General features: G+C 45.6%; 1 protein-coding gene across 3 annotated transcripts in view; it reads right to left on the bottom strand.

Annotated features, from left to right (window-relative positions):
- MYO16 (myosin XVI) overlaps nt 1-14,893 on the bottom strand; it is a 609,969-nt gene that overhangs the window by 410,570 nt on the left and 184,506 nt on the right. For all 3 annotated transcript variants that reach the window (XM_053889237.1, XM_053889213.1, XM_053889198.1), the window contains exon 3: nt 6,046-6,116. In XM_053889237.1, coding sequence (XP_053745212.1) covers nt 6,046-6,116 — 71 coding nt within the window. The remainder of the gene's footprint in view (nt 1-6,045; nt 6,117-14,893) is intronic.

Raw genomic sequence — 14,893 nt, forward strand, 5'->3', positions numbered from 1 at the left:
AAGGAGTCATGGTTTCCAGGCAACAGAAACTCTACTTCTAGCACTTTCTAGCATTGTCCTCAGACTGCAGAATGGCTAGACTCTCCTCCTCAATGACATGATCACTTGGGTCCATCTTGCTCATTCAATTGCCTCTGCTTCCTGCTGTACCATCCTGTATCAATGTCCCCTGTTCCCCATCACCCAAGAAACTCCCAGGGACAGTCCCTGGAGAGGGCACATTTTCTTCTGCTATAATTCATTTCTTGCCAGCATTTGGCCTTACAGCTTTCCCCTTATACCTTCCAGGAAAGCAAAGGAGGGTAGAGTAACCTGGTGGATGCCCAGACGCTCCGGAGTGGGTAGGCAGGGAAAGTGTAGACAACTTCCACATATCTATCCACCATGTTTGCTCTTTAATACCTAAATCAGTTTTAAAATAAAATCTTTCTTGGGGCGCCTGGGTGTCTCAGCTGATTAAGCGTCTGACTCTGGAATTTGGCTCAGGTCACAATCTCACGGTTCGTGAGATCGAGCCCTGCACCAGGCTCTGTGCTGACAGTGCGGAGCCTGCCTGAAATTCTCTCTCTCCCTCTCTCTCTCTGCACCACCCTCTCAAAAGAAGTAAATAAACTTTAAAATAAAATGAAATATTTCTTTAGACGTTTCCTCCACAGTCCTAATATACACATCACAACAAATACTCTGAGCACAAGAGCCCAGATATATGCCCATTTCACAGATGGGAAAAATGAGTCTCCATGAGCTTCAGCATCTCCTCAAATTTAATGAAAGGAATAAGTGTACATGAAGTTACATAGGAGAGGAAAAGACCAACAACAGCTGGCCTGTGACTCTTTTCAAAATACACTATTTTGTCCTCAATTTAAAAGATACTAAGATGTTGAAAAGCTGCTACTGTGGTTATTTTCTAATTACTACTGCTTCTCCCAGCTCCTGAAGCTTGAAAGACGTGTATAGTGAAGTCCAATGAACAGCCAATTCAGACACCAGACTTTCTCGTAAGAGCAGGAAGTGATTAAAATTTAAGCTTCTAATAAAAATGCAGCCATAACCACTTTGATTAATTTCTTCTATTGTGTGAAAGATACATGCTGATTATTGTAAATGATCGAGCAATATGTAAAAAGACAGAGTAAAAATGAAAAGACTTTGTCTCCTTTCCCCAACCTGAGTCACTGTTAAAAATTTTTCTCTAGCCATCAAGATTTTCTCTGCTTTTGAAAACGTTTCTCTCTTTCCCTCGTCTCATCTATCTACCTTACTGTACTAAATACACTACACTCTAACATACTTTTGATATTTACCAATATGTCATGAACAGATTTCCATATCTGCTGTGGCTCAGTATTTTTGATAGCTACCTGATGTCCACCATGCAAAGACCTGTCTTCATGTCAAACTAGAATCCACCAGGTCAAAGAAAGTATTGCCCATTTCTAACATATTTCACTTAAGCTTCACTGGGGTCTGCTGCTGTCACATTAAAAGAATTTGGATTTCATACCCCATTCAAGAGGGTTTGGTTACCATCCTGAGCTCCTTCTCAAGAGCTCATTTATTAGCGGTCAGAACATAAAACCCTGGACAGTATTTCAGCAAAACCTATGTGATTCTGTTTCCGAATCCATAAATATCATAATTTATTTTTTTAAGTTTATTCATTTATTTTGAGTGAGAGAGAATATGAGCAGGGGAGGGCAGAGAGAGAGGGAGAGAGAGAATCCCAAGCAGACTCTGAACCGTCAACACAGAGACCAATGTGGGAGTCTAATTCACAAACTCTGAGACCATGACCCTGAGCCGAAATCAGGAGTCAGACGTTTAAGCGACTGAGCCACTCCGGAGTTAAATCTGAGTTTTCATCTATTTGCCCTCCCAAGACTAAATGCCTGGGGTGCAGATCCAGTTACCTGCTGTCAATATTTCCCCCCTGTCTCTCACAGGAGTTGACACCTGCCATATGTTTGATATGTGAATTATTTAATGAAGGGCAGGTAAACAAGCTAATGGGAGGCATTGGTTGAAAGTGTGAAAATTAGATAAAACTAAAGATTTTATATGATAAAATACACTAAAACCTTCTTCGCAAATGTTTACCTGTAATCCAATGGCATTTGTTCATCTCCAGCATCAAAGTTCTCCTGGCACTTCTGAGAGAAATGTACCGAAATCTACACTTGGAATGAGTTCACTCAGCGTTAACTAAGTTAAACGAACAAAACTCCGGAAATCTCAACAATCTCCGCAGCTTATTCTCGGTGGCCCACACAAACATATGCTGCCTTTTTTCCCCAAAGACGTTGATCTGAGCATCTATAATTAGAGCTTCAGTGCTGATAACACATCAGGCTTCCTAACGCAGGATGCCCCCAAGGTGGGGCAAAGAGCAGACAGGCTCAGTTGACATTTCAGATGCCTAAATTGCCTTTTTCAATACCTACGGCATGTTGAAACCCTGTAATTTTCTCCCTCTGGCAACCTGCAATTTTTCATTTGCTTTTATTTACTCGGGAACCCCAGCAAAAGGGGACTCAGCACCATGCCCGTAGCCGGTTAGCTGTCACCGGGCTTTCTCATGCGCACTCCTCCTGCGCCTGCCCTTTATCTGAGGCTCACAGCCGTGCCTCACGGTAGAGAAACGCTACATACGTGCACTGAGTGCGAAGTTGATGCAGCGTTTCCCTCTATCTTATCGCTTTAATCCTCTCCTTTCTTTTTTCCTTCTGATTCCACCATTTCTGAATCTTTATACTCTGTGACCTGGGCCTCAAATAACTAACTTCACATTAGCCAAAGAGATCCTCACGTCCTTGGAGCCCAGGCATGCATGCATGCATGCATTCGTTCATTCACGGATAATGGATTGAGTATTTCCTATACATCACACGCCAAGGACATGAAAGTATCTAAGACAGTCACAGGTTTTGAAAATTCAGGCTAGCAGAGAGAAAAGGCATATCATCCATTAATGAGAAGCCATCATGACAAGATTGCTAGAATCCAGGACGGTGCGCTAGGAGATCTTCGATAAAAGGGTAATTAAGTCTGATCAGGAGGGTGGACAAAGGTGTCCGAATGTTCTCCCCAGGCAGGCGTGGCCTCCTTATCTTTCTCTTTCACTGTTTTCTGTTTACCCGTATTCTGGGTCTTCTCCAATCGGTGTTTGTTTTTCTCTCTCCCTCAGAAAACTAAACTCCATAGGGGCACAGAATGTGTTCTGAGCCTTCGCACCCCTAATACCTATCACAGCATCAGTTATTAATTAAGTAGTTAACGCATCAACTTTCCTACTCAACAAACCTACTGAGCGTCGTCTGCGTGCTGGGCACCCCCCAGGCCCAGCAGATAAAATAGGCTGAGGAGAATATGCCCAGTGCCTGCTCTCAGGGAGCACACAGTCTAATAAACAGAACATTATCGTCGGGTCCGTAGTCTGTTTGGTGGCACCAGAAAGAAACCAGCAGTCAGTTGAAAGTCAGGTTGGTCGTGGAGTCGTGACGGCAGGCTGCTACATCCTCCAGGGCAAGCCAGGGGAGCCTGTTGTGTTAGAGGACTTCTGAATAGAGACCCAAGCAAATGAAGGCATGGGCTGCGTGGACACCTGCGGAGCAATGTTCCAAGTAGAAAGGACTGGAGCAGGGAGCACCTGTGAACATGGTGGGCACAGCAAGGAGCCACGAGAACAAGAGGGGAGTAGCTGGGGCGGGGCCACAGTGGAGCAGGTCACGGGATGGCTCTACGTAGGACTTTGGGTTTTTCTTGGAGCGGGAAGGAAAGCGTCTGGGATATTCGGATGGATGAGTGACGCTGATCGGGCTTCTGCATGGGAACGGACTTCAGGGTAGGCGAGGAGGGTTGGGGAGAGGAGAGATGATGCTCCCTACCCAGGGAAGGGATGATGGTTTAAGAGAGGGTGGCCGTGGTCCGGGGGAAGGGAGACAATGGCATCTGGCTGTGTGTCAGATGTCCAGAAAGCAACCGTTGATTTGCCGAAGGCTAGGATGCACTTTCATGGGCTCGTTACCCTCAAGTGCATAACATATATAAAGAAGTGGCTGTTTCTTTCTCTCTCTCACAAAGACACACACTCAGTAATAATGCATTCTTGGCAATATTAACAATGCATTGACGTGATTTGTTCGCAGAACAGGTCTTCCAGCACTCGGATTAGAATAACGGTGTGTTCTCTGAAAACTTAAACGAACAGGTTGCAGGTGTCATTGGAAAACACACGACAAGAATGTTGTATTTGTCCTCAGAGGCCAGAGGGGAAGCTCTGTACTGTCTGCTACTATGTGACTCTGGCCAAAGTGTTTCATTCTCCTGTTTTCTCATTCCAACTAGGAAGGTAATAGAGGCATATTCCCAACCACACTGAGAATGAAAAATTAATTCATATGAAAATGCATCATAAATAATACAATATAATGTATATGTTGATCAATATCTAACATATCAGAGGCACGTCGTGGCTTAAAAGTTATTTTGGTATCTATTTGATCATCACGACGCATGCAGCGGTAGGTACACATCACAACAAATACTCTGAGCACAAGAGCCCAGATAATCTGCCCATTTCACAGATGGGAAAAATGAGTCTCCGTGAGCTTCGGCATCTCCTCAAATTTAATAAAAGGAGTAAGTGTACATGAAGTTACATAGGAGAGGAAAAGACCAGAAGCATCTGGCCTGGGATCTTATCCTCTCCCGATCATCTTTTGATGGGGGACATAGAGACAGGGGTAGACACTCCCGAGGAAAGAGCGTAGAGCCTGGCCTGGTCTCTTTTGAACATGCTGATCACTGCACCTCCTGGTAGAGAGATAATCGTATCGGCCAAGGGGAGGATGCTTGTCTACAGAAAGCTGTTAGCAGCACGTCCCTGGCCTAGGATTATCATCACCATCAGACCCGGGACCCAGGGATTAATGAGGCAGGGCCCCACAGAAACATCACACAAGCCACGTAATGATCTGAGTATAAGATGGAGAGATTTCAAGACCAAAACACTGCAGAGAAGGAAAAAGTAATCTAGACATCTGTCTCAACCAACGCTGGAGAGAAACAGTTTACCTTTCTTCTACAGACTGTCACCTATCAACAGTCTGAGTTATTTTTCCATGCTGCTGAGTGCATAAGAGGATTGTCTGTATCCCAGATATCCTGAGTCTTCTGTGGGTACAAGTTTCTCTTGTATGCACCGGTTCTCAGCCTAGGCTGTAAATTAGAATCAGCCGGGGGAGCCCAGAATCGCTACATCCCAGAAAAACTAAGTCAGAATCTCCAGACATGGGGCTACGGTTGGGAGGCGGGTGTCGGCCTTTTACAGCTCCCGGGTGATTCTAACGTGCAGTCAAGGCTGAGAACCCGTGCCGAGTCCTGAAGCTTCCGGCTGTTTGATGTATCGCCTTCTTTCACATAGTTCACAGTACCGCGAAGAAATACAGCTGATCTCTGACCTTGGTAGATGATCCTAAGTGAGGGTTTTCACGTTATGTTAATTTTGATATTTTCCAAAATGAAGTCTTGAAGACCAGTAAATTGAAACCTTTCACTTAATTTTTACCTGAATCAGTAACAATTTCTTGCACAGGAACCTAATATTCTTGTGTTCATGCAATTATTTATTTGTTGATTGACTTATTCACTGCTTGGTCCCCAAAAGAATGTAGGTAAGCTTTATTCACATTTATGTGAACCTGGTCACCAGCAGAGTATCGAGAAAGTTCACGGCAGCAATAAAGGCAACTTGTAGAAGCAAGAGAATGATTGCCTAGGAGTCTCCAATGGATACAATACCATCTACTTCTTTTTCTACAGCATCTTCTTGAGGGCAGGAGTTCTGACTCCATGTATCAAAGATTAATTACAAACGTCAGTGCAGAAGTAAACACTGCAGGTCAATATCTGAGCCTGATCATTTGGAAACATCATGTGTTGACCAGCCTCTGGCACGTGTGCATTTGGCAACTGAGTTTGGAACCCAGGACTGAGTCTCCCCCCTGCATCCCCCCAGGCCTGCCCAGGCCATACGGTTCTCACCAGATGGAGCAGGGACCCTCCTGAGGAAACGGGGGTGTGTGGATCCGCGCCCTCCTTCAGGAGCCGGAGCGCTGCAGGACGGAAAGAGGAGAAGGCGGTTAGAGCACGTCTTTTATCCACCCCGTGAATACAAAACCTGTAGCGGTTCGTTCAGCTCTAAACTGCAAACAGCCACAAAAGCGAAAGAAGACACATTGATCGCCGTCTGACCTCAACTTCGTGTATGGAGGGCTGAGGGCATCTAACTGCACATTCAAACTTAATCCTCTATTTGTCCGTATAATTTCCTATCACAGCTGTGCAAATTATTCAGAAAAAGGAACACTTTTTCTAAAAAAAAAATTGTATTTACTTCAATTCAAGTTAGTCAACATACAGAGTAGCCTTGGTTTCAGGAGCAGAACCCCGTGATTCATCATTTCCAACGACACCCAGGGCTCCTGCCAACAGGTGCCCTCCTCAGGGCCCGTCACCCATCTAGCCCACCCCCCCCCCACGCCCCTTCCAGCAACCCTCCGTTTGTTCTCTGTGTTTAAGAGTCTCTTATGGTTTGCCTCCTTCTCTGTTTTTATCTTATTTTTCCTTCCCTTCCCCTACATTCATCTGTTGTGTTGCTTGAATCCCACATATGAGTGAAATCACGTGATATTTATCTTTCTCTGACTGACATTTCATTCAGCACAATACATTCGAGTTCCATCCATGTTGTTGCAAATGGCAAGATTTCATTCTTTTCGATCGCCAAGTAATACTCCATTGCATATATACACCACATCTTCTTTATGTATTCACCAGGGGATGGACATCTGGGCTCTAACAAAGCCGTACTTTGGCTATTGTTGATAGTGGTGCTATGAACATTGGGGTACATGGGCCAGTTCAGTTAACTTTATTTTTTAATCTCGTTAGGACCCATTGGTTTAAAATAAAGTTTATACTTTGCATGTTAAACCTCCTTTCATGTGACAGTAGTGTACCCATCATTCCCAGAAGCACTATGGGACAAGGCCATTTCTATCTAAATTACTAATGCCGGGGGTGCCTGGGTGGCTCAGTCAGTTAAGCGTCTGGCTTCGGCTCAGGTCATGATCTTGTGGTCTGTGGGTTCGAGCCCCATGTCGGGCTCTGTGCTGACAGCTCGGAGCCTGGAGCCTGCTTTGGATTCTGTGTCTCCCTCTCTCTCTGCCTCTCCCCTGCTCGCACTCTGTCTGTCTGTCTCTCTCTCAAAAATAAAACATTAAAAAAATTAAAAAAGAATAATGCCAAATAGGTCAAAATATATACCAATTATCACACTAAATGCACAGTTGGAAGGTGACCTGTGTTTCCATTTAACAGCAAAGGTGAATTCATTAGTACAAGGAATTCCCGGGGCATAAGGAGACCTCTGCTTCTTCCACTGGCTCCAGGGCCAGCCTCGCAGAAAGGCTCATCAGCTCCCCAAAGCACTCTCGTGGTTTCCACAGTTAACAGCAGTATCACAGTCTCAATAAAAAGCCGTTAGTGCATTTTCCACAAAAACTATAATTAAAGCAACAGTGACTCTTTTTTTTCTATTGTAACATAGAACTGAATGAAATGGCTCAGATTCAAACTCGTGCCTCACTGAACACACTCTCTTTCCATGAAGTTTCTTGGCATTCTGGAGTGCTACCTGAATGTACCTTCTTTGCTATGGCACCCCAATTCTTTAATGTGTTCCAATCCCCAGCATGTCCCCATCTTCCCCAAAGCTAGCTGCACGTCAGAAGGGGTGCCACGGGTCCTGGTGGACATGGCTACTCCAGCAGTCCCCTCTCCAGAAAGGCCATCCCTTTAATGGCATGTGCACTGGAGGTGAACAGGGAAGCAGAAAAGCCTGTCCAAAATGAGGGTAAGATGGTGACAGCAGAGGCCATCCACACCCAGCCCCGCGTGCCCTCCAGACAGCCCTTCCTGAAATCAGAGTGCCTTTGTCCAAATGTCTCTTCCCAGGGAACTCAGACACATTCCTGTGCTCGGTCCACAGCGGTCACATGTGGCTTCTTGGATCTGTACCTGCTGATGCCCGTCCGCACCCTGATAGCATCCTTAGTAGGAGAACGTCCACACCTGTTCATCTTCCAAATGGCTTCCTCTTGGGATGCTCTTTCTCCAGTGAAGAATTTAATTCTCCTCGTAAGACAAATTCTCCAAATGTGGGTAGTTTTTTACAACACAACTTGCACAAGATGGCTGTCTCACGGGATCGAGAGTAACCTGACAGCACGTGGGGCATCCATTTACTTCCTTGGGCATCCTGCCCCTCGGCCACCAGGACAACATCTAGGAAGGTATTGCCTTTCCTGTCCTCTCTGTATTTCTAGGAGCGGTCCCGCCTGGCACAACAGATGTCCTTTTGCCCCCCGTTCCTGGCTCTCTCTGTGCACACGAATTGTAAACGGACACTTTCTGTTCCCTCACATCTTCTTACCCTTAATTTTTAAGAATTTTTAAATGTTAATTTATTTACTTTTGAGAAAGAGAGAGAGAGAGAGAGAGAATGAATGAATGAATGGATGGATGAATAGGGGAGAGGCAGAGAGAGAAGATCCCAAGCAGGCTCTGTTCTGTACCATCAGCGCAGAGCCCGATGTTCCTTGAACTCAGGAATCGTGAGATCATGACCTGAGCCGAAATCAAGGGTCAGACACTTAACCGACGGAGCCACCCCAGCGCCCCTTCTTACCCTTAATTTTGAAAAGCCCATTGCCGACAACAGAAAGTGAATTCAACATGTGTATCAATGCTTTCTTCAGAAGATGAATAGCACTTTTACCTGAATGTTCATTTTTTTAACAAATGTACGTATTCATCTTGAATTAACTAATGTCTATAGAGTGCTTTTACAGCTTCTACAGCCAAGCTCTTGAACTACAAATACAGTAGGAGGCAGATTATATCACTTATGACATGTGTAAAACGCCATCAGATTTCTTGAATCGAATCCACCTTGCACATGTGTAGTGAGTTACACATAATAGGAGCCGGTGACACCCTGGCCTTGGGGTTCCACAGACTTGGCTCTGGGGCCTGGCCCCAATGGGAGAGCGACTGAATCCTCTGTGCCTCCGTGTCCTGTCAGATCAAAATAACGGACAGTCACTGGACTCAGGTCATGGGGGCCCTGAGAGAATGGAAAGGGGACGACAGTACGGCATATTCATTGTGCCCCCGGCACTGGGTACCGATCTCCAAAGGATTCCTGTTAGTATAATTATTCTAAGTCACAAAACCCCATAATAACAGACTTTAGAATCCATAACTTAAGGTTTGTTCTCAATTTTCTCAAAACCTTCTGATTTTTAAACGTCGAATGTAAGCGTAGGACATGAAGAACCCCAACCTTGCAGCATTCACCCAGAGGATGCGTGTGTGATGTGCCAACCATGAAAGGGGTGAAAAGGATAAGGCAGGAGGCCGTGAGGACCGTGACCTGGGGAGTGGACAGCTCGGAAGACCGTGCCACAGAGGAGACTACACCCTACAGGATTTGGACACCAGTTTGTGGGCAACAAAGTAGATGACAGGGTTTCAAGCAAAGGATTTGAAAAGATTCATGAGCTAAGCATAATATGGGCTGAATGTGTGTGTCCTTCCTGAATTCCTGTGTTGAAGCCTCACCCCCCAAGGTGAACACATCAGGAAGGGGGCCCCCGGGGGCTGATGAGATGGGAATGAGGGAGGTAATGAGGACCGAGACCTCCTGGTGGGATTAGTGCCCTTATTCCGGTACGAAGAGACCACAGCTCACCCTCTCTGTCCTGTGGGGACACAGTGAGAAAGGAGGCCATCCATAAATGAGGAAGCTGCCCTCAGCAGCGGCCACGTCTGCTGGCACCTTGATCTTGGACTTTCTGGCCTCCAGAACCGTGAGGAATAAGTGTCTGTTGTTTAAGGCCCTGGTCTACAGCATATCTGTTACAGCGGCTGCTGGAGGGCAACACAAAGGCCCGAAGGGGTCTCTTGCTCCCACCCTCTGTGTAAGTACTGGATGCAGGGTGCCTAAGCGGCTCAGTCGGTTAAGCATCCTACTTCGGCTCAGGTCATGATCTCATGGTTCATGAGTTCAAGCCCCACATCGGGCTCTGTGCTGCCAGCGCAGGGCCAACTTCAGATCCTATGACCCATCCCCCTCCCGCCCCACTCACACTCACACTTTCTCTCTCGCTCCCTCTCTCTCTCAAAAATAACCATTTAAAAAAATAGATGCATTCTGAAAGCAGATTCATGATCAGGCAGTGGGGTGGCAGTCACAACAGTGAGCGTGCACAGCTTTGTTGTGGAAGATAGAGAACACACTAGGCAGGCGGGGACACAGCGGGAGTCTGAGCTACATGGCATGGGTGGGGGGGTGGTCTATAGAGCACAGACACCACATCCAGGGAGGACAGTCTGTAGGGTGTAGAACATGGATGAGTAATCAAGAGGCAGGGGGAGCCACACCGGTGTGCTGGGATGGATGGGGATGGAGATCTGGATGGATGCAGGGATGGAGGGAGGGAGGGAGGCAGGGAGGAATGGGTGGGTGGAGGGAGGGATGGATGGATGGATGGATGGATGGATGGATGGATGGATGCAGGGATGCAGGGATGCAGGGATGGATGGATGAAGGGAGGGAAGGATGGATAGAGTGATGGAGGGAGGGATGGATGGAGGGAAGGAGGGATGGAAAGCTGGACAGACAGATATGCCTTTATGTGTTTACTACACATTTTACTGATACAAAGGCTGTGTAACCCGCTCAATGTTGTAAATGCCATATAGCCAATTGATCTCACAGAATAATTTTGATGCTTTTTGTTGAACTGTTATATCCACAGCCAGTCTGTGGCTATAATTAGTGCATATGACCTTGACATTTGGGTAGATATTCTCACTGACACAGGTGAGTAGAGCTGGGGGGGGGGGGGGATGTAAAACTATGGCTGGCAGGCCAAATCCAGCTGTGGATTTTGTAAGACTTTAAATTAAAAATGATTTTTACATTTTCAAGGCATACATAAGAAAAGAAATAAAAAATAAAAAAAAAACAACCAAAAAATCCAAGAAGACTGGGCAACATAGACTTTATGTGGCCTGTAAAGTCTGACATATTTTCTATCTGGCCCTTTCCAGAAAGTTCGCTGACTCCCCTGAAGTATATCAGATGTCACTCACTTATCAAGGACCTGAGAAACATCTGTGGAAGTAAGACCAGGGTTTTTAGACAATGTATCATATTTTGTCACATTTTTGGTGCTGACAAAACACATTTATTTTTAATTTTTTAATTTTTATTTTTGAGAGACACAGAGATAGAGCATGAGCAGTAGATGGGCAGAGAGAGAGGGAGACACAGAATCCAAAGCAGGCTCCAGGCTCTGGGCTGTCAGCACAGAGCCCAACGCGGGGCTCAAACTCAGGAATCATGAGATCATGACCTGAGCCGAAGTTGGATGCTTAACTGACTGAGCCACCTGGGTGCCCCTGACATAACGTATTTGTAAGTGTAGCCCTGAATGAACACATCCTCCAAAACTTCTTAATTCTAGACGATCAGTAAGACAGTAAATGACGCCGACTTTCGTGGTGTAATTCTCTCATCTCAGGCCCCCAACAAGAAGTCACCGAACCCAGGGTTGGAAAAAGATGTGACACATGAGACAGCACATGATTGGGGGGCACTTCCAGCACTCACCGCAAGACACAAACGTGACTTCGAGGGCCTAAGTGAACTAGTTAGGAAGTGATGAGTGTTGCGTGTTACCCTTGGTTTTATTGCCATCTACCTAACTGTAAGTTTGTATGCTTTCACTTTTCTATAGGCTTTGTTTCCCTGGTGTACAACCAACTGGCAAATTCCTGAAAATTTAACAGTGGGCTCTCAGGGGCTAGGAAGGTAAACTCAGCCCGCCACGGGGTGGGGGAAGCCCAAGGTCAAGAAGGAGGGGGGCCAAGAAGGTCCAGGATGAGGCAGGCACAACACCCACGAGCTCCAGAACTTTGTGCCACAGTTACAGACAAGGAAGTCCCACCCCTCTCGTTTGGGCCACACATCAGCCTACGGAGACAAGAGGTGGGGACCATTTGAGCATGGTTTTTCTCCCTGCATAGAATTTGAGCTATTGTCCCAACGGGCTGATTTACAGCCCTGAATTCAAACCACGGGCTGCACGCTAAGCGGGTTGCCCGTGGAGACCAAGGTGGGGACTCAGCTATTGACAAAATAAACATGTTTTCATATAAACACACACACAAATGGTAGAGTGAGCTAAATTCTAGGTCTCTGCGAAGGGTTAAAACCAGACATTGTAAAGAACTTAGATGCTAAGATATAATGAAGAAAATGCTACTTGCATCCTGATTATTTCATCACAAAGAATTTCAAAAGAGGAGAGGGTCCATTTTTCCAATGCCAACATAGCGGAGCACTTTTCTAAGTACTTGGGGTCTGACAGGCCAAGAACAGCAAGCAGGATAGAGAAATTCCAAAACCAAGACACGAGTCAAAATCCATTTTCAGGCCCTCCCATTACTCCTTTTGGGTAAACCTACCAAATGTAGGTTAAAATACTTTCTCCCCAAAGGTACACGTTCACGGCAGCCTCGTAATAACAAGATTCCAATCGCCAGTCAAGTGAAATGGCAGTGTCTTTCTGTGACAATAAAATCCGCAGGAAAACAGCCTGAGGAAAAACAGCCATCTGGGGACCAAACAGAATAATGAAGCTGAGGCTTCCTTTTATAGTGTCGCCGCTTGGAACTGATTCAGCATTTATTGTATATTTGTGGCTTCGTCATCAAGCTGCCACAGAGCTCCGCCGAGATGTCTGTGTGCAGGGCATGATTTGATATTTAAAAAGACACATTCGGTCTTTAAATCTTCAGCTGTAGGGGTAAAAAATGGATGAAAAGACATCATAAAATTTTGCTAAGGAGCTTTACTTGAATATGCGTAGGCTGTCCCCACTCCACGTCCCCACCATCACCAACAATCCCCAAGCCCAAGAGTTCAGCTGGTAATTAGCACTTGTTCCAAGTCTCCAGCTATTACTGTGACTTATCTGGGTGGATGCCACACATCACATTTAGGATGGTTACTGGACAGCAACTGGGGACAGTAACTGCTTTGGGGATCCTGTGAACTGATATGGATACCTCACTGCAGCAGCAATCAATGCTCATGTGATTTTCATGATGAGAGCGGGTCTATACTCACAAAGATTTTATGTGTAAAATCAATGCCTGGGTGGCTCAGTGGGTTGAGCGTCCGACTTCGGCTCAGGTCATGATCTCACAGTTCGTGGGTTCAAGGCCCACATCAGGCTTTGTGGTGACAGCTAGGAGCCTGGAGTCTGCTTCTGATTCTGTGTCTCCCTATCTCTCTGCCCCTCCCCTGCTCGTGCTCTGTCTCTGTCTTTCAAAAATAAATATCGTTTAATTTTTTTTTTAAATCAACAGAGGGAAGGATAAATGAAACACACTATAATCTGGGGTTCTAGTTGTGTTGTAAGTCCAGTGAAAGCATTTTCTAGAGAGAGGAAAAGACAACTCTTAGGTGATAAATGTCAGCAAGTGGCAGGCTTGGTTGGGGGGGTGGGGAGGTGTACAGGAGTTTTTTATTTCTTTGCTCAACTCTTCTGCGAGTTTAATTTAATTTCTAAATAAAAAGTTACAAAGAATGACCACAAAAAATCAAGGCAGTGTCCTTTTGCCCCTGAAAGGATGGTAAACACATCAATTTAAGACTTCCAAAAAGGTTGGGGAGCCTGGATGGCTCCATTGGTTCAGCGTCGGACATCGGCTCAGGTCATCATCTCTCGGTCTGTGAGTTCGAGCCCCGCATCGGGCTCTGTGCTGATGGCTCGGAGCCTGGAACCTGCTTTGCATTCTGTGTCTCCCTCTCTGTCTCTGCCCCTCCCCCGCTCATGCTCTGTCTGTCCCTGTCTCAAAAATAAACAAACATTAAAAAAAATTAAAAAATAAATTTTAAAGACTTCCAAAAAGGTAGATGTGAGAATTTCCATAACAATCGATAGTCTTCTAAGAAATGTTTTAAAAGGTTTATCTTATCAATATGTCAACAAGGAAGGGAAGCAGAAAGCAGGAACAGAGAGATTAGGTTATTAACCCCACAGGCATGTCTGCTTGCACAGCAGGAAGGATTCCCCGCCCTAAGTAGAACTCAAATTTTAGGATGTCTAACAAGGACTTGAGTTTGTTTTTTGTTTTTTTTTTAGATTTTTCTAGTTCAGTGATTCTCAACCTACTTTTCATTATCACTTCTTCTCTGTCAACGTCTACCATGAAACTGTACTACCACAGGCATTCTGTCCATCTGTTCAGGTGCTGTGACCTCTGGAGGGCAATAGCCCATTGGTAAAGTTAACACTTTTCTCCCCCCAGAAAGACTTAGGGCCATGTCTCCCCAACCCTTCAGAATCATGCCCTAGTCCTATGTCCAGATACTGATTCAGGCATCCAGGGATGGGATCCAAAACTCTGCATTTCAAACACACACTCCAGGAGATTCTGGTGCAGATGGCCACCCAAATTCACTTTGAGACAAAGTGCTAGGATTTTATAATCTTGGAAAATTACCTCCAAACACCTGACTTGGAACAAGAGAATTCATGGCAATGTTAAGAACTCACAGCAGATCCTTTCCCATTAATTGGTCATTGAGAACGTGGCCCCTGGCACTGCTTGAACCACGGGAACCCTCAGAACACACTATTTATTCTCAATAAATGAATACTTAGCCAAACCTGTCTGAGCTGAATCTTGGTTTAGGGGGCGATCTGAGAGGTCAAGGTCCGAGTCAATGGGGAGGCCTCAGGTGGTGCTG

Source organism: Panthera pardus, unplaced genomic scaffold, assembly GCF_024362965.1.
Source record: "Panthera pardus isolate Hobbes unplaced genomic scaffold, ASM2436296v1 HiC_scaffold_1, whole genome shotgun sequence".
NCBI classification, from domain to species: domain Eukaryota; kingdom Metazoa; phylum Chordata; class Mammalia; order Carnivora; family Felidae; genus Panthera; species Panthera pardus.